The 27031-nt window shown below is 35.3% G+C and overlaps 1 protein-coding gene across 1 annotated transcript in view; it reads left to right on the plus strand.

Annotated features, from left to right (window-relative positions):
• Positions 1 to 25069, plus strand: part of LOC149562897 (outer envelope pore protein 16, chloroplastic-like) — a 39681-nt gene extending 14612 nt beyond the window's left edge. The window contains exons 4-7 of the mRNA XM_089826347.1: positions 20342 to 20373; positions 21076 to 21109; positions 21367 to 21434; positions 24538 to 25069. Coding sequence (XP_089682473.1) covers positions 20342 to 20373; positions 21076 to 21109; positions 21367 to 21434; positions 24538 to 24678 — 275 coding nt within the window. The 3' untranslated portion in view covers positions 24679 to 25069. The remainder of the gene's footprint in view (positions 1 to 20341; positions 20374 to 21075; positions 21110 to 21366; positions 21435 to 24537) is intronic.
• Positions 25070 to 27031: the final 1962 nt, after the last annotated feature.

Consider the following 27031-nt stretch of genomic DNA (forward strand, 5'->3'; position numbering starts at 1 on the left):
TGGATATTACACCTGCACAGTCATGAGCAAATGGATTTGCAGAGACCTCTAAATGCATCTTGGAAACTATATTTACCACGTACAATGGATTTAATGTAATATCCCCTGCTAGGTCAAGGCCTGTTATAACCAGAACTAACCCTTTTTAATATACTTATGGCCTAAACTGAATTGGCTAAGATACAATGAGTCAGATCTATGTTATTCCATAGATCAAAGTAAGAAAATAGTTCGTTTATCATGCTAAAACATGTTACGTAATTTGATTTTCTTTAAAATTAATGATACTTAATGTCAATGCTGATCATATTATTTCTTCAGCTTGAGAGGAAGACAATATGAGTGTAACCAAGGCACTTAGAGACCAAACACACTAGCCTCCGTCAAAATTCACAGATCCAAGCCCTTTCCTATCTTGGAGCCATGTCCTCAAGGTTTAAGGGACACTTATCCCTACAATATCTTGGGAATTATCCTATGTTTTGGATTTAGACTGTCCCTCCCTGGAAATGCCTCAGTCCTCTCCTCCTCAAGCACTAAAGTAGTAAAAGGATTTGAACATGGGAACATCTATTCTAACCATTCATTTCTCTTATTAAACTTTTGTATTTCCTTATTTATTTCTAACTATATTTCTTTATTAGGAAATATTAGAGTACTTTATGCACCAAACTATGGTAGCAGTTGATAGTTTAATTTTGTGAAGGAATCTAAGAATTTGTGTTTTCTGTTTTGATCAGTAAACGGCTGAAGCCTAGATTAATTATTATTATTCGTTGAAATTTATTATTAATATGCATTAAGCTTGAGTAGATTTGAACCCAAGACCTCCCACATGAGAGGCTCACAAGTTACCATTGTGTTGTAAGCTCTTGCCTCAAGAATTTGTGTTTTTATGTATATGCACCTTGTTTTTGTAAATCCATGTGTATGCTTTGTATTGTCATGTGTATGCTTGGTTCATCACATATGGTGAAAAAAAGAGCCTAACTTTGATTTGCTTGTAATGTTACAAATATTTAATAATTTGGTGCTTTACCTCAACCTTAGTTGTCATCCTCACAATGGACATTGAGGTTTTCCATAACCTCCTTATTCACATTTTTGAAGTCCTTTGAGATGAAAATCATGGGGTTGAGGCAGTACCATACTACATAAATAGTTTAATGGAGTTGATTTTTCTACCTTTGGTCAGTTATCTCCCAAATGGTTTCAAATTGTTTGTCATCTCTCACAAAGTAGTGTTGGATGACATCTTTGGCCTTGTTTTATTGGACTTTCTTCACCATCCACCATCCACCAAGCACAAAACCCTCACTAAAGGCTTCACTGCCTACAAACAAATTAAAGTTACGATTATAATAGATACTTAAAAAAATGAAATTGAAGTATTCAAATTTAACTAGGCTGAGGCCTGGCTTGATTGATGAGAGCCTCTTGTGGTAGGCACGAGGTCACAAGGTCTAGCCTCCCTCTAGTCCACAGGGTATTGGAGAGCGTATTGCACTAATGTCTCAAGTCATGCTAAATTTTTTACCTGATGCACTACAGTCTATGGGGGGCTACCCAATTGTAAAGTGAGGAAGTCAGTTGCAAATCATGCTAGACCTGCTTTCTCAAGCTTTTTCCCTTTGGTGTGATCTCTTATCAAGTTGAGAGCCTGTGGGTGATTGCAGATGTATTTAGTGATGTTTCTATCCTTTTCCAGCATTAGTTTCACCCATCAATTTTGCTTGTGTCCTCCAAGAAAATGACAAGATAATGGGAAGTGCAAGAGTCTAAAAATGCGATTTGTGGCACCTCTCTTTAACAATAAAGTGTAAATCTATTGCCAAGTATGTTGATGTATTAGCAATTACACTTGCACCACATAATCAGTGCCCACCTCTACTGCAATCCCTTCAAGCATTAAAATCAAATTCTCCACATTGATTACCTTATAAGAGATATTTATGGACTTAACAAACAAGAATACAAATTTTGAGAAATCATGGTCCCTTAGTGCAATCTTTGATTATCAGAATTTTGAGTAATCATGTAAGGATCATAAAAGCATAAAAGTATACAAAGTTACTAGCTTCATAACATCTATGATATTGTGTTAGACCACAAGGGTTGAAAATTACTAGTTAGTCATGCAAGCTTTAAGTCATTTTCCTTAAAGATCTGTTTTCTTAATAATCCAGTGCTAATTTTCTTGCAAACTAATTGAGTTAAATATTTTTAATACTCATTGATTTTTTGTTCAATATTTGTCAAGTTTGGGTCATGTTACCTTCAATATACACTGGAGTTTGTTGTTTAGTGATTTAATATTTGCCCAAGTATGTTGTCTAATAAAATGGGTTAGGATTCAGAACATTACACTAACTTAAAGAAAAGGGAGGTTAAAGTGTTGTTATCTGTATGATTATTTCATTCACGATTTTAGCAAAATTAAAAATACAGCACTGTTTTACTGTGTTTCAGTTATGTGATTAATTCGTGATCTATTATTGCTGGTGTTAAAGTTTTATAGTCAAGTCAGATAAAACCAATTGTTGAAGTAACATGGATCGTTTTCTGCAAATGTAATAACATGGCCATTGTAATTGATGTCTTCCAAATGCAGATTTGAAGACTCATAAATATGAGAGCAAGAGACATGCCTCATGAAGAGACATGTCTCTATAGTTAATCATCATTAGTTAATATATTAATTTTATAAATAACCATATATATATTTATATATTTATCTAATGATGATTTATCATCAACAATGCATCTCATGATCAAATCAATTTGACTGCAACTACAAACTTAACACTCCCTCTTAGTTAGGGAGGATTGATATAGAACACATTATGCTCTTGAGTATATGAAGAGATATCATCTCAGTATGATATTCCTGGAATGACATATTTAAGGATATCAACATAAATCCATCAACTTAGATGTTATATCTCAATATAGTCTGAAGTATGATTCAACAAGATATTCATCATATGTATATTCTTTTGATATGTGCACATGCATCAAATCTTTGATGCCTATCAAAAGAATATGTTATATCCTAGAAGGATATGAGTTATCTAATTTCTAGTACTTCGGGACAGCTATTTAATATAGTCTATTAGATAACAAGAAATCGCAATGTCATAGTCTCTATCATGACAAGTATCATGATCTTCAGCACTCCGGGACAACCTCTTAATGAAGTTTGATCATGATATGTTCGTTATCATGACTTCCAACACTCTGGGACAACAACTTACTGAGGTTTGTCATGATAACATGTCTACCATTTATAAGATCGTCACCTTACAATGGTTACCTTCTGTTTGATCATGATAACAGGTCTACCATTTATAAGATCATCACCTTACAATGGTTACCTTCTGTTTATATATGTCAATGAAAGATTGTCACCTTTCATTGCATATTATATGCAAAATAGTAACCACCACGAACCAAGTCAGAGGGTGGTACAAAGGCTTTCACCTCAATTCTCTCATAGAAAAGAATGCATTACAAGGGATTTCACTTAGAAATATCTTGATAGAGAAGATATCATTCACAAAGGATTGCACCTCAAAATCCTCCCTCTGAACAATGATCCTAGAAGTCAGGTCCTGTAGTTACATCCTGAGAGACTCTCTTTGCCCAAGGATGCTTGTTGGGCTCCCTCTGAATCTGATATCAATTTTTTGATTTTCTGGTGGTAAGTCATTACTTCCTCATGATATACATAGGAGTAGGCCCAATCAAAATCATGCAGTCACACACATGTATTTCTAGACTCCCTCTGAGTATCAATCTTCTAAGCTGTTGCATTGCCTTATAAGAAGTGTCATACTCCCTCTTAATGTAGAAGGATCTCATAATCTCAATCATCAAAGATATTTGCTTCAAGAGCTTCATTTTTCCTATCTTGATCATCAACGTCTTTGGAGCTAATATCATAAGATTGAGTCTACACAATATTTGGTAGCATGTGTAAAGTACTAACCTTCTTTTCTTGCAAGAACATCCTATAGTAGGCAAATAACTCTTATAGGCAAATAACTTGTATAGTATGTATCAGATTATAAATAAATGAATAGATAAATGTAAAAGATACGATTACTTATATGCCCATGAGGGTCATGGAACATCTCCTTTCTAAAGATGGTACAAGTGGGAATGAAACATTGGTTATTATTCCCCCCACAATGTAAAATTCCCACTCTTATATCTTTGAACACTTTTGTATCACATCAAATATGACAGCTTCTTTCTAAGTTCTAACTTTCTCTTTTCATCCGATGAAGGTCCAAACATTCATTAAGCTTAACAGTAGAAGCAAACATGTTCTTCCATTTTCTCAAACTCGTCCACAATACGCCAATATCTTGATTGAGTATGATTGTGCCACACGAATGAATCTACAACTCATACGTTGAGTTTCATTCATCAAAGAGAGACTCGTAGATGGTTCAAATGAATTCTTAAAAGCTTCATTAACGTCTGACAAAAACTCAAATTTCCTTTGTTCATGGAAAGGTACGTCTTGCAACAACTTAAATTTCTTTTGTTCATGCAAAGGTATTTATTTGATCTTTTGATTAAACCTATATTACACACATCTTGTAATCTGTGTATTCCAAATTTATATCATTGGCGAATCCATTACAACGAGGTTTACTCCCTCTGAATTAATATGATCAAGATCGCCAAAGGTTGACTGAATCATATCCTCTATATGCTCCCTCTCTTTTAAGGTTGCCTTAAATGTCAGCCTCCCTCTGAATTTCAATCTTTCTCTTTTTCTTGCAAGAACATTCTTGGAGGAAAAGATCAAGATATGTGGCTCTTGGTAGGATGTATAAAAATACAAATAAAATTTGGTTATTAGAAAATTAACGCTGCCTATTACTCACAGTAACATAAATGATTGTAGTATTTATATTATATTTTCAATAATAGAAGAACTTAATCTTTCATACTCCCATATTAGATCTCACAATCATTATATCAACTTATTAAATATCATTACATGTAATTATACATATATAAATACATGTATATATATTCAAACTTTCAGTAATATTTATATGTTAACATACATATAAATAATAAATCATTACCATTTTGCAAACACAAATTAATTAACAAGTGGCTTACCTTAATACTTACCTTTTAATGAGATCAATGGAATTGATTTATCACCTTAAGAGTCCTTGGGTTTCACATCAGCCAAGAGGTAGATAATTTAACTTTGTTAAGTGTGAGCCTCTTCTTTAATTCTACCAGTGACTTGATTTCCATAACTGTTGAGGATGAAATCCTTGTTTTCATAAGTAATCCAGTGTTGCAAGTTTTGATGGCACGATGACCCACTTCTAAGTCAGCAATCAAGTCCCACTATGAGTTAGTCATATGTGATAGGCAGGGCAATCACTTATTTACTATGCCTAAGGTATCAAATGTGTCAACACATCATCCTCCTGTTTTTGGCGCTCCTTTCATCCCTTTGACTTTCAGTGATATGATTAAGTTATCTGCTTCAAAGGATTACGGCAATAATGAATTGCTTTCCCTTGTGTATGCTTAGATGTTTCTTACATGGACACTTTCTTGCCAGGTGGCATTATTTATGGCCATAGTAGTCAAGTCGAATGAGGGTTATTGCCCATTTAATATGATGATGTTCTTATTGCTTTCTTACAACCCTTTGTAGTTTCCAATATAATTTTGGAGTACTGTCCAGAGTCTTATTTCCTTATATATGTTTCTTGTAATATATATATTATTCCCTATATTCCTTCAAACTTTTATATCTTAGTCCTGCTTTGTTAATTATTACTCAGTCCACACTCCTTATAATAATAATGACATTCTATCCATGGCTAAAAGATTATGCAGTAGCCTTCAATTCTGCAATCACCATTTTTTCGCCATGTCATGGTGCATTGTTACTGAGGCATTGATAGATTCTTGAGAAAGTCACATGTGCCCATTATATTTTGTAATCTATTTTCTTCCATCTAAATGAGATAGATTGCTTCTTTGTCCTGTTCCAATCCATTTGATAAGTAGGATGTTGATTATGGGTTTCATCAGGATTTTTAATTTGTACGTTGAGGATTCTGAGATTACCAAGCTAGATACCAAGTTAAGATGTTCCACACAGATAGAAATCCAACTTGCGTATTTATCCCAATGTCATTATAATGATACACGAGAGGTCTGAATTTTTCTGAGTTTCTACATGGCTCGGGGGATCATTATTTTAATGGCATTCACACTTTATCAATGAATCCAACAATTTTCTATCTGGTATGCAGTGGCATTGTGTCTGATTTTCTCATTAATGTCGAGTACACATTTAAACACTGCTCCTACATTGCATTGAATCTACATGCATCTGGGTTGAAAAGAAGGCATCAAAACCTCAAAATTCAAGTATTTTGTCATTTGAACTCACTCAGCCTGCATCCAACAGGACATATAGTCTTAATCTGAGCATAGACAATGTCTATCCGTCCCATTGTGTGACATTCTTCTGCAGTCCTTCATCTGATCTTTGTGACAAACAAGAATGGGCAAACCATAAACCCATGAGTTTAGATATTTAAGTAGCCTTGTCATACATGTCATGTCCTATTGATAATCTCTATTACATTACGTGGATGCCACATAATTGTTGCTGGTTCAAACTCCCAGGAGTATCCTTATCTGTTATATGCTCTGCTCTTTTCTTTTGCACAATGAATATCAACTTTTATATATATGTCACTCCGCTGTATATTGTCCGTGATTGTAATATTGATCTGCTCCAGAAGTCTATATTTGTGAATATTTAGACAAATATATCGCTGAATGAAGATTGATGAGAATATATATGTTGCTGAATGGAAGTGCTGAATGTCGTTCAATCTGTAGAGTATATAGCCAAAGCAAAAATCTCCTTGAATTTGATCTGAGTATATGGATATGATCGCTGAGATTATAATGGATATGAGTCACTTTTCTGTATGTAAGCATCAATTTTCTTTTTGTCTGCTATGAATATGCTATGAGAAATGTTCCTTTTTTATTTTTTTTAACAATAATGACATATTTTGGTAGGGAGGCCGCAACCGGCTATATGGAAAACTAGAACTTGACATATTCCCAAAGATCAAACACCAACTCATTCTAAGTTTGCTGAACACTTTGGCGATCTTGTCTTCAATATGTTCCACCACAGAGTCTGGCCCCATCCACCATAACTTGACTACAGACACCTTGTCTTGCCTTAACATCTTACATCTTGGATGATTAAATTGATATGCATGCTGCACAGAGATTGGGTCTGTCTGTCTTTTGGGGTTTGCAGATTGTGACATAATTATAACTATAGACCTCTTACACGTAAGATCATTATAATTTCGCTTTGTATACACATGTACTCTGACATACTTTGAAAATGATGCTGATTTTGACTGGGCCTCTAGAATTATATTTGCATTAAGTATTTGATTCAAAAATAATACTTATTCAAGTCATCCAACACTAGTTCCGCCAAACATTTGCAGCCTGCTTTGATACTATGTTGAAGTAACATGGATTGTTTTCTGCAAATGTAATAACATGACCATTGTAATTGATGTCTTCCAAATGCAGATTTGAAGGCTCATAAATATGAGAGGAGGAAACATGCCTCATGAAGAGACATGTCTCTATGGTTAATCGTCATTAGTTAATATATTAATTATATATACACCCATATATATATATGTATAAAAGAATATTTATCTAATGATGATTTATCATCAACAATTTATCTCATAATTGAATCAATTTGACTGCAACTACAAACTTAACACCAATTGTAGATATCTATATAGATATATGATTAAAATACTATTAGAAGAAGTTAATATCATATATATATATATATATATATATTACATAATCAATTATTATTATATTAATCTTATCATAATAATAGACATGTCCCAATGTGTCTCTCCTTGCCTCATTCCCAAATATAAATGCAAGAGAGATTGTTGCATTTGAAACACACATACTACACTGGCAGTACTATTAGTGATTACATTTGCAGCAATATCAAATCTTAACAGCTGGAGATTAAAGAATGAAAAAGGATACATTTGTTCCTCGTTAATCTTTTCACTATGAGCATAAGTGGATGACTCTATTGTCAATTTATTCAACCAATGAGAATTAATAATCGTCTTTACTCTTATTTATCACCTTTTCATTATTATAACACTGTTACGAGTTCGTTGATTAATGTTTTTGAATTCCTTTAGTCCTACAAAAGATTCAATTACACACAAACAATTTTTAATATTTATCAATGAAAATTTACGTGTAGTTTGTTTGCTATAATGAATTGATGATATAGCTTCAAATTTTCCATTATTTTGATGCTTCTTCCAATTCTTCACACAAGTTACTATTGAATTTGAGCTGGTTAAATTTGAGTGACTAATTTTATTTTTAAATGTTTGTTGATTGTCTATTCAATATTCATCAAGTTGGGTGATGAGGTGACTACTTTAGTAATCTTTTTCTTAGTCCAAACATATTTTCTAAAGAATGGATCGGAATTCAAAACATTATGATAACTAATTGTAAAAGGAAGGTTGTATTACGAAGTAATTGGTAAATATTTGCTTGTTACTAATAGAGATTGAAATGTCATTATATACAAAAGAATGGAACGATGTTTTCTTAGGAAACACGATTGTAATAATAGAAACATTCTATTCTAGCTGAAAGAAAGCTAAAAAAGCTACAGCTAACTAAAGCTAACTAAGTATTTATAATAGATTACCATTAACTAATAATAGATGATTATCTATTATCGTAATATCCTCCCTTAATGGTTAATCTATCTACAACACCAAGCTGTCCTCTGAATTTGACAAACTTATCAGGAACAAGAGGCTTGGTGAGAATTTCTGCAGTCTGATCTGTGGTAGGAACATACTACAAATCTATTGTCCCATCTTCAACTAATTTTCGTATGTAGTGACAGTGAACATCCACATGCTTGGTTTGTTTATGGAAAACTGGATTTCGTGCTAACTTGATAACGCTTTCGTTATCAACAAAGAAAGTAGTCGGTCCTGCTGGTGACGTCTACATATCCCTAAGCATTTGATGAAGCCAAACAACTTCACATCCTGCCTTAATAGTCCCTCTGTATTCGGCCTCTATAGAGGAGAGAGAAACTACCTGCTGCTTCTTATTGGTCCATGTGACTGCATCGGATCCCAAACTGAACACATACAAAAGTTGACTTTTTATCATCAATAGAGTCTGCCCAATCTAAATCTGTGAACCCATTGAGTCTAGGATTAGAACTTTGAGAGTACAAAAGTCCATAATTTGAAGTGCCCTTCACATAACGAAGCACACGGTTTGCTGCCATCCAATGATCAACCTTAGGAGCTTTCATAAAGTGTGAGATATAGCTCACCGCGAAGCTGATATCAGGCCTAGTAGCAAAGAGGTAGATGAGGCTGCCTACTAGTTGCCTGTATGTAGTATCATCAAATAAAGGAGAATCAAACTTTGTTGATAACTTGAGACCTTTCTCCATGGGTGTAGATGTAGGCTTGCAATCCTGCATATGGAATTTGTCTAACAGAGCCTTGGCATATTTGGACTGAGAGATGAATATACCAAAAGACTGTTGCCAAACTTCAACACCTAGGCAATAATGCATGAGCCCAAGGTTAGTCATATCAAAAGTTTGGCATAGATTCTTTTTGATTCCCTGAATCAAAGATGCCAAACTGCCAGTGATGATCAAATCATCCACATAAACAACCAAAAGGATGATGCCGCTGTCAGTAGTCTTGATGTACAAAATTGAGTCTGAAAAACTCCTCTTGAAGCCTTGATCACTAAGGTACTAATCAATTTTTATGTACCATGCTTGAGGGGCCTGCTTCAAGCCATAGAGAGTTTTTACCAATTTGAGAACCTGATGGTCTTTACCAAGAACCTTGAAACCAAGAGGTTGCGTCATGTAGACCTCTTCATGGAGATCACCATTCAGGATAACACTCTTGACGTCCATTTGATGGACCTTCTAGCCAAACTATGCTGCCATGGCTAGGACTAATCTAATGGTGCTCATTTTTGCAGTAGGAGCAAAGGTCTCCTCGTAATCAATGCCCTGACGCTGAGAAAAGCACTTCGCAACTAAATGATCTTTGTACTTATCTAAAGTACCATCTGATTTATATTTGATTTTATAAACCCATTTGCCACCAATGGGTATTTTCCCTGGTGGAAGATCAGAAAGGACCTAGGTGTTATTCTTCAACAGACTCAATGTTTAGATGTCATGGCTTGTTTCCATTGTGGAATTCCTTTAGCCTCGGAGTATGTTTGAGGTTCAAACACACTGTGAATGTTGGCCATCAGAGCAAAGTTGACAGGCTCTATAAGTTTGAACGACCAACATTAGTATCAGGAGGTGCTCAGTGATCAGGTTCCTCCTTAGAAGAATTTGGATCAAACTGAGGTGAAGCATCTACAAATCGAGGTGATCTTGCAGGAGAAGCTGGAGGTGTCTGTATAGGGACCATTGGTATAACTGGAGCTGTAGGAGCTACTAGAGCCCTCCCATTAGGTGGACCTAATGGAAGCCTAACTCCCAAATCATGAGCTTTCATAGGCTAGTTTGCTGGATTAGGAATAGGAGAAACATGCATGAATGGTCCTCGTTGCTCATCAAAGACTACATCACGACTATAGACGAGACGAGATGTCTCAACATCGATCAGGCGGTAGGCTTTGTGAAGACTACTGTATCCAACAAGCATGAGTTTCTGACTCTGGGCATCCAACTTGGTTCGTGACGCATTAGGGATCCAAACAAAAGCAAGGGAGCCAAAAACCTTCAAGTGACTAATTCTGGGCTTGCGACTGGACCAGGCCTCTACTAGAGTTTTACCTTTGATTGCCACTTGTGGGTGACCAGTTCAAAAGGTAAACTACAGTGTTGACTGCTTCTACCCAGAACTTCTTCAAAACATGTCTGTGTTCGAGCATGGATCGAGCCATCTTGGTGATTGCTTTGTTACAATGTTCAACTACATTGTTCTGTTATGGTGTGTGGGGTGTTGTTAACTGGCGTTTGATGCCATGAGTATCCAAGAAGCTAGAGAAATCATTAGAACAAAATCCCCCCCCCCCCCCCCATTGTCTGATCTAAGAGTAATAATAGATTTCCCAGATTCTTTTTCAACTAAAGGTTTAAACTTCTGAAATATAGGAAATACATCTGATTTCTTTTTTAGGAAATACACTTGAATTTTTCTACTAAAATCATCAACAAACAACGGAAAATGTTTGGACCCAAGAACATAAGGAGTGGCCATAGGGCCGCAGATATCGGCATGAACAAGCTGAAGTACCTGAGAAGCTCACCATGAATCGCCACTTGTGAAGGGTGTACGATGTTATTTCCAACTTGGCATGCATCACAAACTCCAAGCTGCTGAGTCTAAATCTCTGGCAATCCATGAATTAAGAATCATTAGAATGATTAAGTTAGAAAAGACCATGATCCTCAAGCCCCACAGCGATAGTAGACTGAGTTGCCCAATCAGTGATGGTACACTAATGTGAATTGAAGGTGACATTTAAATGTGGAGAATATTGTAGTAGCTGACTGACTGAGAGTAGATTTAGTTCCATCCTTGGAACATAGTACACATCGAGGAAAATGGGATTCCTCCAAGTAGATTGAATTTAAATGTTGCCTTTGCTGACAATAGTGTACTCCTCTCTGCCACCAAAAATAACAATTTGAATAAGGCTAGTAGTTAGTAAATTAGTCTTTGCAGTGAGTTAAACGACGAGAGGCTCCTGAATCAATTCTCCCAGCCTTCACCAGAATGAGCTCCAACTTCAGGGCCCCAACAGTTCTATATATAGTAGGCTCAACCCCAAGGCATCAACGGTTAGGTCACCATGATTATTAGACTATGAAGTGGGATCTATGAATCAGGGTCTTGGAATAGAGAATGGTATGGTTATTTTGATGCCCGCCAATTATCATGACAGGGTGCGAAATCAATAGGTGCCGGAGCAGCTACAATTGCTTCAATGGGCGTTGTTGCCGCCCTACAATTCTATAGGGGGCAGACCCTACAATTCTATAGGGGGCAGCAATTATATACATCCTATACCCATAAAATTCTAGGGTAGGGCGTCACTTACTAGGCAAACGTCTTCACATGATTTGCAGGTCTTTTAGCCATGAAGGCGTAAAAGGCAGATTCCATCTGCTTAGTGTGCTCTGCACTATTCGCTTTGGGCTGCGAACCTAATTGCTTAGATTGTGCAGCTAAGCGTTTCTGACATTCAAACTTCATGTGACCAAACTTGTGGCAACAGTTGCATTGAATGTTTTTCCGGGAGCCATTTGATTTTGGAGCAGAAGACTTTTGTTGAGACGACTGCTGGAACTTGCCTTTATCCTTTTGAAAGGATTTTGTAGCAAAGGCTTGTTCTATGAAGGTGGAGGTGGAGTTGGTACCGAATTGTTGTTTCCTCCAATCTTGTTGAAGTAGAAGTGTGTAGAGATCGGTGAACTTCAGATCAACACTAGAAGACATGATGTTGAGAGTCTCGATAATATGCTCATAGGACTTTGGTAAACTTTGAAGAGTGATAACTACAATATCCTCTTCCTCCATCTTGCGATCGATGGCAAGCAATTGATCATGAATTTCCTGAATCCTATTCAAGTGTGCTTGGAGCAAGGTTTGCTCATCCATGATAATAGAAAACAAAGTGTTTTTAAAAAAGAAAGCTCTTTTGTCAGATGTCTCATGAAGACCTTTGAGATGTGTCTATATTTCGACAATTGTCTTGCCGGATGGAATCTGAGAGAGTTGATCATCAGCCATGAATATTTTGAGAAGCATCACAACCTCTTGATTATTCAAATCTCATGTATTTTGATTAGGACTAGGGGCAGTTGGACACTTCGTAATACCCAAAACAAGTTGATCGGTGTTCCGATATTTAGAAATTGCAATGATTCGCTACTTCCAAGTGCCATAATTTCAACCGTTGAATTTGGAGTTGTACTCTAGCAAAATGTTCGTTAGAGATGCCATGGAACATTTTTCAATGAAAAATGTGAAAATTTGTGAAGACACATTCTTCGAGGCAAAAAATGGAAGACCTAAAAAATTTGGAGAGTGACCTTGAAGAGAGCTCGAAAAACCCAAAAGGAAAATGTTCTCGTTTTTTGGATCCGCTGGCTCAAAAATCAAGGCACCCAAAAAATTTGAAGACAACCAAGTTGAGCTACCACAAAGAATTTGAAATCAAACTAAATTTTTGAGCTAAAAAAACTAGGGTTTCGAGCAAAAAACTAGGTCGGCGGCCATGGAGGTCAAAACAATAGAAAAAAGGTGGTTTGAAGGCAGGAATTAGTCGTACTTGAGGCAAAGAGAGGCGGCAATGGATAGAATATGCAAAAATGACACTAGTGTGTGAGAAATTAGGGTCGTTTTAGGGAATGTGAGTTCTTTGTTTGTTGCTGGAAATCAAAAATGTAGGCACAAAGAAAAACGACCAAAACAATCATTTTTGTAGAGATAGGTCGTTGCAGGGACTGGAGGTCGCATTTGTGCTGCAAGACCAACACAACCAAGAATCCTGACGCGGCTGGAGATTGAAAGCAAACACAAATATTTGAAAAGCTATTTTCAGAGAAAAACACGATTTCTAGGTGCGAAAAGGCCAAACCAAAAATCACGGGCTGCCAGAAATCAAGTCTCAGAAACCCTATCAAAACTAGGTATTAGGAAGCACGTAAAAAACCGTGAAAGACTTCAAAAAGAATTTCGAAAATTTTGGAGCAGATAATTTCAAAAGAAACTATAAAATATTTGAAAAAATTTGAAGTCTAGGCTCTGATACTATATTACGAAGTAATTGGTAAATGCTTGCTTGTTATTAACAGAGACCGAGAAGTCGTTATATACAAAAGTATGGAATGATGTTTCCTTAGGAAATGATCGTAAAGAATAGAAACATTCTATTCTAGCTGAAAGAAAGCTAAATAAAGCTACAACTAACTAATAATAGATGATTATCTATTATTGTAATAGGTTGAAGTAATGTTATGTGCGTGAAATTATTTTGTTCATGGATTAAGTTGTAATGACCTTTTACCAATTTCTTCACCACTTTTATGCAAGTGTTCTACTATTTTTCTTTGTAGTCATTATGTCAAATAGTTTGTATGCATTCTGTTTGAAGAATTTTCTGACTGAAATGTTTTATGATATTCGTTTAAATGTTTTTGGAGCAAATTTTCATTACATAAATATTCACAGAATTTTTCATTTATAGATTTGATGAAGCAATATTGGATATAGTAAACAATTTGTATAAAAACAATGATTAAGTATATGAAAACTTACATGATAGTCTATTGTATTAAATAGAAGATAACAGGAAATTGTATCAGTGTTCTGGGACTCTGCGAGTCCGAGGCAAAGGTGGCCTTTCCGAGGCAAATGACCTCTGGACTTGGACTTGGCCGAGTCCACGTGGACTTGTCGAGTCCCAAGCCCAAGACTCTTCTGAAAGAAATTAAAAAAAAAGGTTATGAATTTTTGAGATAATAGATATAGAGATTTTTGGAAGGTGTTTTTTTTCCAGTGTATATTAATTCTGAAAATGATGTTGTGGTGTGTCAGGAATATATTAAGGATTGAATCTTTAACAGTTCCTTGACCAATTTCAGATTATGGAGACAACGAGTTATAATGTTCTTATTTCAGTCTTTTGGGTGTGTAGAAAATTATGTAGAAAGAACGCCAACTGTCTAACAATATGCCTTATGCAGTTATGAATGCTCGAAATTGATTTTGACAAGCTTATTCTTAGGAAATTGTCCTTTCCCAACTTGCCCTTGTGTATAGGACTTGACATCTTTGGAGTGGGATTATCATGGTATTAGTACAATAGTATTTACTATTTAGTCAAGCAAGTAATAATGTTTTCAAAAACAAATCTGGAACTATATCCTTGCATTACAAAAGTCAATGTTCTCCTACAGATTTTAGAAGAATAGTTATAAACCAATATAATCAGCTCCCAGTCCGAAAATATGAACAATATCTGTCATATTATAGGAAATTTAATGTTTAAATCTTCAAATGTTGTTAACCAGGTTATAGAAAATTACACAGCTGAATACATAGACATATTTGAGAGCCTTGTTGTTGTTTACAATGCGCACATAAGCTGTAACAAACATATTTCTCAATATCTGAGTCTTCCATGACTTATCTTAGGCATATTCATAGAAGGGCATAGGCTACTATGAACCTTAGTTATCTACACGCTAGCTGATATTTTGATATATGTTTTGAACTTTTGATTCCATGGATTTCATATATTGTAGACATTTGATAGTGACACTATGTTTAACTTTATATTATGTTATTCATTTTTTTTCCTTCAGAAATTTGCTTTTATACTTATGTGCTCTATGCAAAATTGTGTCCGAGTGTTAAGTAGCTTTTATCTCAATTATTGTGTATTTGATGTTAATTGACTAAATGATGCATGAAAAAATCTTTAAATCTTTAAAATCTTTGAATTTCAAGAGTTTTTTGATTTTTCGAGTTCTTGCTGAGTCCTGGCCAAGTCCGAGCCCAATTTTGACTTTCAGAGTCAGAGGCGAGTCCAAGTCCCGTAACACTGAATTGTATACACACTGCTCCAACCTTGTAATTGCCCCTAATGAAACACCTGAAAATCTAATTTAATGTGTTTTAAGATTTTACAAGTTTTAAAATTTATGATGTTTTGGTTGTTTAAAATTTAAATCATATAATTTTATGATACTATGTGGCATTCTAATTTCAACTCATGCTTCTAAGGTTCATAAATATGTATATTAATAATTTTTACATGTTTTTGCACAAATGAACCCAAACTACTTTACAAAATTTTGCTGTACAGTTCTTCGAGCCCGAACTTAGAATCATGTCCACTTATCTGATAACAAAATCATATACAGAATTTTAAAATATAATTATGAAGGACGATTCACTTGCAATTTAAATCTCCACGCCATTAAAGATAAACAAAAGACATTTTTATTTTATTTAAAAAATAAAATAATGGACTTTATTACAAAATCATAATATTGCCCTTATCTCTCCATACAAAATAATAAATATTTTATCTCTTCTTCTGAATATCTAAATGAATGTTCGGATATCTCTCCTCTTGCTTACAAATACATCTTCTATTTATATTCCTCCTATTCAAATGAAATGACATGACTTTTAGCCAAAACGTGTCTTTCAAAGCTTTGCACTTCTTCAATTTTTTAATCGCACCTTCCAAATGAGTTTGATTAAAGAACTTAATTATTTTAACCATTTGTTGAGATTATTGGGGTCCTTGTATCTGTTATTGCATCGTATCTCATCATTTGTATCAAATATTTGTTTATTTCCTACTTCACCGTTTCATATCTTTATTTGTTTTAATAAATAGACTACTTTTATCATCGAAAATACGATAGTCTCCTCTTAATATGGACTCATCGGGATCCTGTATATGCGAACCATACACAGTGTGATATTTCAAACGTGTCCTCCTCTGAATACTTTTTGTGGTTTATTCATTTCGGCACAGTTGTTGGGACCAGTGGGAGCTGAATTTGTGAACCATCGCGTCTGTCCAATTCGACTTTATGCTGTGTCTGTATAGCAAAGCTTTTCCAACCTCCGTGCTCACTTTATCGTCATGAAATTGTGCAGTGTTGTCAGGTAATGAGATCATTTAGAATTCTATGCTTACCGGAAACGCTCAAGCTGAGTGCGAATTTCACTTTTATCGGGATTCATTGTGACCGCTGGATTATTCATAACGGCAGGTGGTGTAATCATGTGGATTCTTCTCCGTGCTTTAGTTTTGTCTTTTGAATTACCTGGCTTCAGCATTACATACAATAAGAAGTATAGTCCTCTTTGTCCCAGACGTGTGCTACAGTCTCCCCTCCAAACTCCACTCAAGTATGGTTTTTGACAGTGGCTTCACCTTCAGATTTGCAGCCTAGACGTCTCTAATATTTTCTAATGACAGTGATACTCCAGCATGCTTTCACTTTCAATATCCTCAATATAATACAGTCTGTATAAAACCCTTATAGCTTAGTCTCTATTCTGTACGGCCTCCTGGAAAATACTTTGTAATTTGTATGATACCTCCAATGGATTATTTGGCTCAGCTGTAGCAACTCCCTGTTTTATACAGCCTTTGGTGATTTCCTCCAGCAAGTGCGGCACCCTCAGTCTCATAAATAACACCATCAAATGCAGCTACTATCCATAGGTAGAAACGCTCCGCCCATCCAATGTGTTGTGCTATTTGGGATTCTAAAATTTGCCAAATTTTAGAGATCCATCAGTGGCTCTTTCTGGGGACGTATGCTCCTTGTGAGCATAGCGAGATCTCAGTTATCTCTGGAAGAACAAACCGAGCTTTGATGCTTAATGATGCAAGGTGAAATTTGAGTGACCCTAGGCCCCCCAAAAATAGAATAGATCCTTCCCTCTATCAAATACCTTATTTTGATCAAGTAACACTCTCAATCCTGCTGTATTGGAGGCATCATCCTTATAAACAACACTTATTTCTTCCATTTCATTAATGCATTCTCTAGTATGTGTCCTACGTTTATCTCTCACGAAATCATTAAGTGTCCTATTATTTTTGCTGAATGGAAGATTGCTGGAGCTACAATTTTTATCTGTTATACAACCATTGGAATGCGTCCTCTTCACCTGATTGGCTTGCACACAATCTGTCTCATTTTCAAGATGTTTCTCCTGACAAGAAGGATTCAAAGATGGTTCATATTTAGGAGATGCTATCTTTCTCTCATCAAGAATTCCATCAGGTGTGACGCTAAGAAAATTTGCAGAACTATTCCTCAACATATCATCCCCATTATGCATGGATGATTCCACCTCACCTTCACATGTTTGCTGTACTTCCTGCTAATAAGATGGATTGAAAGAAATCTCATCTTCTATATGCATATCATGAGTTTCATCAATTTCAAAATCAGACCTGATATCTTCATTATGATGCTGATGAACTTGATCGCCCAAGAGATCCTCTTCAAATAATGGATTTGAGAACATGGTGAACTCAGGCATATCTCCTTCTGCTTGCTCCTCAAACAAAGGGTTTACAAACATAGAGAATTCAGGCATGGCCTCAAAAGAGCTTTCACCCATATCATCAAGTGTTTCATCGAATAGTGTTCTAACTTCATCACTTTGAGAATCATAATTTACTTGACCAGCAAGGGGGATATTTTTATCAGCAATATACTCTAAAACTCCTTCCTGTTCATACACTGTATACAAGTCTATTTCATCTCCATAATATGATTCCTCAGAATGATCACATCTTTCATCCAATACCTCCTTAGAATGCACTGATTCATCAACTTGCTCACCATGGTGATTTGAGAAAAAATTTGGACCATTTTTCTCAACATGCTTTTGATATACCTGATCTAACAAGGCTGAAATCTCTTCCATGCTTAGGGAATCCTCTTCCTCATTTTCACATTCATCATCATCTATAGGCATATACGTATCATCACGAGCTGATTCTCCTTCAACATGTTCAATAATTTCATCTTTACTTGAATCTGAAACTTCACTTGACTCATCAGTTACTTCAGTCCTATATTCATTATCCTTTGCAACCAGCTCATTATCCATAAATTCAAGAAAGTTAAGAAACCGATGATCATATAAGAGGCCTAAGTCTTGCATCCTGTAGAGAAGATCAGATGATGGAGGCTGGTATTCGAAAGGTATTTCTTGATAAGCATTGAACATTCTCATAAAGAATTCTGTTGCAGATTCATCCTCTTGCTTTTTTACATTCAAATATGCATCCAAAGGAGATATATATCTTGGACTTTCATCGATTATTTGGAAGAGAAGCATCAAATCAGGATCTTTTGGTGAGATTCCCAATTCACAAAACTTTCTTATCAAATCCTTGTGTGAAGGCATGATGTCTGAAGGTACATTCTGAAAAATATTCACCATCCTTATAAACAAATGTGCCGATGTCTCACCTTCATACCTTTCCAAATTAAAAAATGCATCTAGAGGGTGTATGTATTCTTCCTCCATGGTGTAACATAGATCCATATCCTGATCATAGTAAATATTCTCCATTGTGCATGATCAAATTATTTCCTTATGAGTCCTTTCCCTCAACAGAGTTACCAACTGAAACTTTATCCAATAGAGTCGCCACCTCTTTCGAGGAATGTATTTATCCTCCGGGTTCTTACTTCCAGTAGAGTACGCTCTTAAACAAACTGATATAACTACCTTCTGATTCTGGTCTTACGAAATCTGAAACTCTGGGTAACTGCACAACACCTGTTGTGAGCAACTCTCCCCAGCAGAGTCGCCAATCTGTTGGTTATCAAAATCACAGGTTAGAAACTTACGAGCCTTGCTTGCTCGATGCTGGGTATCTAACTGATTTTGGCCAACATGATAGGATTAAATCCTCTGTGCTTTAGGTTCTGCTGGACCAAGGCCTGTTTAACTAAATCTTGGATGGCAAAACTTAATTCCAAGTTCGAACCGGTAACTTAGAAATTAGTCAATTTTAATCATTTGGCACCTGTTGCATAAACTATTCCCTAACAGAACCCAAAATTAGCTTATAGGAATTAAATAGGTTAAAAGGGACACTTTTGGCTAGTCAGTAGAAGTGGACATTACATCAATGAGGTTGAATGACACAACAGTGTCTTTCTATTTCAGTATATATGATTTAATCATGGTTAATTGTTTTTAGAAACTAAAAAATTAAAAAGGATATCTCAATTCCTCAAATCGCTTGAGCATCTGTGTATGCTTCTGTTGTCAATATATTCAAGCACTGATAATTAATCATTATCTTTACCCTGTTTGTTTACCTTTCTATTTTTGTAATACTATTACTTGAGTTCCTTGATTAATGTTTCTAAATTCCTTGATTCCTACAAAAGATTCAATTACATGTAAACAATTTTTACTATGCACATTCACATATTGTCTTTTTGCTATAATAAATTGATGACACAGTAACAAAAGATCCCTTTGCTATAATAAATTGATGACACAGCAACAAATCTTCCATACTTGATTCTTTTTCCAGTTCTTCATACAAGTTATTATAGAATTTGAGTTGCTTCAATTTTATATTATTGTTAAGTGTGCGAGACTCAGACAAAGTTATTCTATATATCCTAATAAAGTTATCTCTTGCCTTCCAGGTAGGGTGACAAAGCATGAACTGGAGCACACGGTGAGTGCCATTTCCAAAAAGTAGACCTTTTGTTGAGGCTTTGTAATTGTATTGTTGGGTCTCAGGTACTTAATTTTAATTTACTTAATTCATTTATTGACATGATTCTTTCAAATATGTACCTAGAGAATATATTTGATTATGGCACATGTTGCAACTTAATTTTAAAATCAGAACTTGACAAAAGCATGGAGAACATCAATTTAAATCTGAGGAGGCTAATATTGTAACATAAACTGAAATATATGATCTCAACCCTTCACCATATATTTGACCATATTAACTACATTGCATATTGCTTGTATCTGTAGTACACCAGTAAGCTATCATATATTCATGACTAAATTTCTTTAAAGACTTTCCTTATCTTTTTCCTCATCACATATCATGAATTTCTTCTCAAGGCATAAAGCTGTCTAGCTTGATGAAAAATCAAGAAAAATGTTAGAGATTTGTTGACAGAAGTAAAAGGATACCTTATGCTGTCAAGCTTGATTAGGTGAAAAAAAGAATATGGTTGATTTATCACTGTTACAATTGTAATAATAATCTTCATTTTTAAGATTTGGGCTATGTACATAAAAAATTCTTTCCCTACATGGTATAATACTATAAAGACTATAGAGTATGAATTTGGTCAGGAATTTCTAACTGGTCTTTGTTTAAATCTAATTAGATTTTATGTAATCATCCTTTATGCAGCTCAAGAAGATGGGAAAGGAGGGACTACAATGCGGTAAGTAATTGATTGGAAGCATCTGGTATGTTTTTGGCTTTTTAAGTATGGCCATAAAATTAACCAACATAATGTATTGATCATATTTGAAACTTTGCCATACTTGCAATTTCAAACTATATATAGCTCTTTAATGCAAATGAATGATTATACTTTTAGTACAGGAATATGATTCGCATTATGGTAATCACTGTTCAGTGTTTGCATCTTGGTTTCTGATGAATATGCTGTCTTTGTTCTGTTCAATCTTCTTGCAGGAGCTGTAGCTGGACTGTACACTGGATTGGAATATGGTGTAGAAAGGGTTCGTGGCAGGCGAGACTGGGTACTTTCTTACTCCCACTCATTTTATAATCATATTTATAATATTATATCTGTCTTGAAATCCTTTTTATAGGTAAAATCAGCTTTGTATTCAAGCCTGTATGTCCTTCAAAATGTTCATTCCTTTCCATGATACTTTTTCTTTAATATTTTTAGTTTAAAACTTGTGACTCAGCAAAACTTGATAGACCCAATTTTGACTTGGACTTGCCAACTTGGCAAAACCAGGCAAATAAAAAAAATACTTAAATTTATTAACTTGGAAAAAACAGGCATAAACTTAGCTGTCATGCCCCCACCATAATTAGCACAAGAGAATCGTCATACTTTTAGGACTTCACAATTTTCTATAACCCAGATCAGACAAGACAAGAAGTATTGATTCTACTCCATCGAACTGATTGGTATATACTATATACTCAACTAAGGAATGAATTCAACGAAACAAGCAATCAGCAAGCTTACACAGCGATCTAATGTATTGAAATTAGTATTAGTTAAGGGTGAAAGAACTTGAGCGATCTAATGAAACATCGATTTAGATTAGTTGAGGGTAAAAAAACTTTGAAGAGACACCATTCTTGAAGAGATGGTGACTGTCAAAAAGAGACAACCATCAATTATCAAGCGAAGGATATTTAAGGAGGAACTTCGATGGAGGGAAGGCATTGAAGGAGTTAGCATCGGAACTTATACAAAAAAGCAGAAGTTGCCATTCAACAAGAATATTGCATCAGTTCGGATCCGCTTAGTTTTGACAGCAGACTGGAACTATATACCCTGGAATAAACTTGTATTCTACAAGTGTTGTGGTATGCAATGGAATATTAGAATTGATACTCAACTCCTATATTTGGTTGATAATATGAAGTGCTCTTCTAAATTGTTAAACTACTTATAACCCAAAAAGAAATCATGTAGAGAAGAGAAGAAAATACAAAAAGGGAGAGAAGATACAAGACCACCATAAAAGTAGGCCACCCAATGATAGATGACTGACGTGTCTGCCATATGTGGACCAAGCGGGTATTGCATTCCACCATTGGGCTTAGATAGGAGGATTTTTAGGCAACATATTGTGGTTGACTAGCAGAGGAGCGACCATATTCAACAACAATTAGTAAGAACAGAGGAGCGACCAAGGTCAATGTCTGCGGCAACATTTGCAATTGCATCCACGCATGGCTAGAAAATTCGGCATAAACAATCCAGCCTTAACCGTCTGCACATAACAACAACACAAGAAACAACTGTCATGTATTTGGCAGGCAAGAGGAAGTGGAAGGCCTGACTGGAAGTGGAAGATTCAAGTATGGAGAAGAAGACAAAAACTCTACCTTCTGGACTCCAGGTTGCAAGCCACACAGAAGAGGCAACTTCCAGCAGTAAGAAGAAATAGGTCAGTCCCAAGTTTCAGCAACCTTCCCAAAAAGAAGAAATTAAACACCTCACAGTTCAGTTTGAGGAACTTAATGGGCTCAAATGCCAGTGATGGTGGAAGGAAACACTTGACACAGACATGGTAAAGTAGATATTGCAACGGGCATAGGTGCATTGGGCAATTTGGATGTCGGTATTCTCTATTCCTCTTTTGAACTTATCCTTAGAGTGATGATTGAAGCATACAGCAACCATAGCAGGAGCAACTCATTTCAATATAGGAAGCACCCTATAAATAATCGGAAGCTCTCATAGAAACGGAAAGAGCATTGGATCAAGATGGTTGCTTGAGAACTCACCCCTACTGAGTTCAAAAATATTTGGAAACCAATGATGTGACGCAAGTTCATTAGAGAAGGGCCGTGGTGCTGTATTCATGATGTGCTAAAGAGTCGACTTACGGGAGCATGATGCGAGTTCATTAGAAAAATATTTGGAAACCAATGATACATTGGGATGTGTATCCTCTCTTGGAAGTATCCCTGCCCCCTACTCATTTCAGGGGTGATGAGATATCCCCTTGCTGTGCCCTTTTGGAATTTGCAGGTAATGTCCCCATGCCATTTCAGGATGACTCATTGTACCTTGGACATTTGAGACATCCCTTGGTCGTACCAAATGGCTAGGCTTCCCTTGTAGTTGGGGTGTATTATAGTTATGCCTTATTCATATTATTGATTTAGAGGGTTTCTGATTTACTTCTGTTATCAATCATATACGGCCATAAGTTATCAGATTAAAGAGATTTCCCATGTATCTTGTTGAATGTAAGGGCCTTAGCCATTAGAACTACAGAAAACAAATATTTCAGCCATCATACTACTGTTTTAAATAAGGTTTTACATGATTTATGACTGTTGCAACTTCATTTCTGCTTGCATACAATTTGATTTGCACAAATTAATGAGGGTTTGTGCCTACGGTAGATTGTAGGATCAATTGGAACTCAGGAAAGTCATGTATTACTTAATCAGACGTTTTATTATTTTGTATTCTTTAGCTCATAATGGAAATAATGTGGTGCAACAAGAACAGGGTTGTAGGTTCATAAGACAGCCTCATTACAAGAGATTGAGGATATCCTCAAGCACTGGAGAGAAAACACAATTTTCTAACAAATCAATAAGAAGCATAATGTAACTTGGTTGAAATTTTTTCCTAATCTGATTCAATGGATATCCTCACTTGCCTCCCCAAGGTTTGCATTCATTTTGTTGATAAACTAATTAATCCTGCATACATCTTTTTTATTTCCCCTGAACTGGTCAATTTGTTTTTTCAAATATGTGATTAAGTTTCAAGGGCTTCATAAAAATGTTGTGGAAAAAGCTCTCATATTTATCTACATATTGCTATTGTTGTTTATCACTATCAGCTCTCTCTCTCTCTCTCTCTCTCTCTCTCTCTCTAATATTTTAATGTATTTTGAAAAAATCACATATATGCCATACTTGTTCTCCTTCCCGGAACACCATGGAACACAGGTTAAATTGTGTATGAAAATTTCCCCTTCAAGTGGTTTTTAAGAATCTGATTGAGGATTCGTGGAAGAAATGTACTAATTTTTGAACAACCTTTCGAATATTTTTAGGAATTGAAACCTGTTGGTTTTCTTCATAGTTCATTTGCACATGGAACATCAATGCTCTTTATGATTTTTGCAGAAGAATGCTTTAATAAGTGGCGCTTTAACTGGAGCTGTCGTTTCACTTGCTGACAATGGCAACAGAGACAAGATGGCAAGGAATGCTATTACAGGGGGTGCCATAGCCACTGCTTCAGAGTTTATAAGGTATCTAACTTAAAGTTGTGACTTACTCAACTGAGTATTATAACAAAAAAGTACCAGTCACCACGGATTTTCAGTAGAGGGGCACCTGTTCCTGGACCAACATTTCATGGTATACTGTTAATATTTAATACAGCCGTACCTTTATTCATTTACTCAAATACGCTTGATTAATATGGTATCCCCATCTTCATACCAATACTTAATGATTATTTGGATATGAAGGAAATTCAGTGAATTAAGTAATCTGATGAGGAGAGATCTGAACCAAAGAAAATATTTTGTTGTTGACCTCTTGATTTAAGCATTTGTGGTTTAGTCATGAGTGCAATTATGCTGCCAGAAATGAGTTGCGTAGTCACACGCAATTTATCTATATAAACGTATGGTGGAATTACTTCCTAGAATATGTAATTGATTTCATTGTAGTTTATGTTGATCTTTAGACATCATTATTCTTTTGAAGAAACTTATCCAGCAACCCTTAGCAATAAATAAATATACTTGCAGGACACTAGAATTGTCTTCTGATTTTCTAGAATTCAATCGTGGGTCATGTCGGTTACTTTGGACAAAAGCACTAATACACAAACATGGTAGTTGCACTCTTAGCTACAAGCAAACAAACCATATTTGCTAAAAGCAAACAATATAATGTTGACGAAAGATTAGACACCAGGAGATGTGGGATAAGTAGTAAACGGTAACATGGACTTGATATTTATATAGGGTACATGAGTATATAAATAAAATTTGAAAATTCAATGACGACCACACCTTTCCATACAACTATGAATTCCCATCACCAACAAAATAGACATGTTTAGTTGGGGTCAATTTTATTTTGTTTCTTTGTAATATTTGTACGGAGTTATTATCGACAAAGGGCATACCTTGCTATAATTTGTTTCTTGGTTATAATGAATTTTCCATTATAGAATTAATGCGGTATGGTGGTGATACTTTTTGTATTGTTAAAGGGAATTGGACACAACACTTCAAACTTACAACTTGCCCATGTATAGAGTGTGATGATAGTCTTGATTATAACAAATTTGAAACTGCAGAGGCAAGCATGGATCATTAATTTCCTTGTGATTTAGTTGGACAAGCACAAACTATACATGAGTGAACTTTTAATTTGATTTAAGCTAGCTACTTAGTCATTATCTATTAGATAACCAAGGCCATGCAACCATTGACCTATATATGACCTCAATCTAAGAACACATACAATATAATCAAAGCCATCTCACATGAATAGTCCAAATATAATAGTCCAAATATAGGCGGTGTAGATTAAAAAAAACATAAACTAAAGAAGACACATCATCTTGTATAATCAACAACAAATATATAAAATGATTTAACAACCTTGCAAAAAACCAATTCCAATAGACCAATCTTTAGACAAAGGAAGCATATGGCAACAACACAACATACATAAGCTCTAAATAATCTCTTTCCAAGAATAGGTGAAAGATCAATAGAGGAACAACAAACATGTAGTATAAAACATATAATCCAAACGTTAAATATCACCAAGAGCTTCTGGGTTTCTATGAGCTATGCCATTGCTAGGAGCTATAGATATGCAACACTTTGAAATTATATACTTCATTGCTAGAAATTGGGATGATCACTTTGAAATTATATAGTTCATTGCTAAAAATTGGGATGATCTCAACAAAAGGTGCAAATAATCTAATTGTGGACAACACCATGAATCTTTACACCCTTGATCACCTCCATTATCTATAATATATGCATTGGTAAATCACTTTCTAGAATTGTCATAATAGGGCCATGGGTAATATCTATACCATTGTAGAAGGAGACTACCATATGCCTCATAACTTTCCTACAATCTTGATAAAATTTCTCTAGTATTTTATTATCCAATTGCAACTTATTAATATCCTCTTGCATTTTTTTGTATAACTATATAATCACATCCATAGATTGCCATGAAGCACATTTCATCCTTTACCTAAATACATATGATTGTACTTTGTAGTCTTTCAGTGGCTAAGATAATCTCCTAACCTCATTATTGACAATATTTAAGTTAAGCTTCACTTCCCCAATACCTTGGATCTCAAATGTTGATTATTGACTAAGCCTTCTTCGCCTAAAACAACTTTCACTTACAGATCTATTTTGAATGATGGTCTAAAATAAGGCGTAGGCAAAGTGGCTACAATAGGATTCACCATGTGCCATTACAAGAATATTCCTCACATAGAATAGTGATGACAATCCAACATCAACAACATTTATTGACCGTAGACAACCAAACAACTAACCATAGTGATGCAAGATGCATTTCCAACACTCATTGTATTGTAATTAAATCTTTCCAAGAAACC

This window comes from Cupressus sempervirens, chromosome 4 (assembly GCF_028749045.1).
Source record: "Cupressus sempervirens isolate cs-2001-9-10 chromosome 4, ASM2874904v1, whole genome shotgun sequence".
Classification (NCBI taxonomy): domain Eukaryota; kingdom Viridiplantae; phylum Streptophyta; class Pinopsida; order Cupressales; family Cupressaceae; genus Cupressus; species Cupressus sempervirens.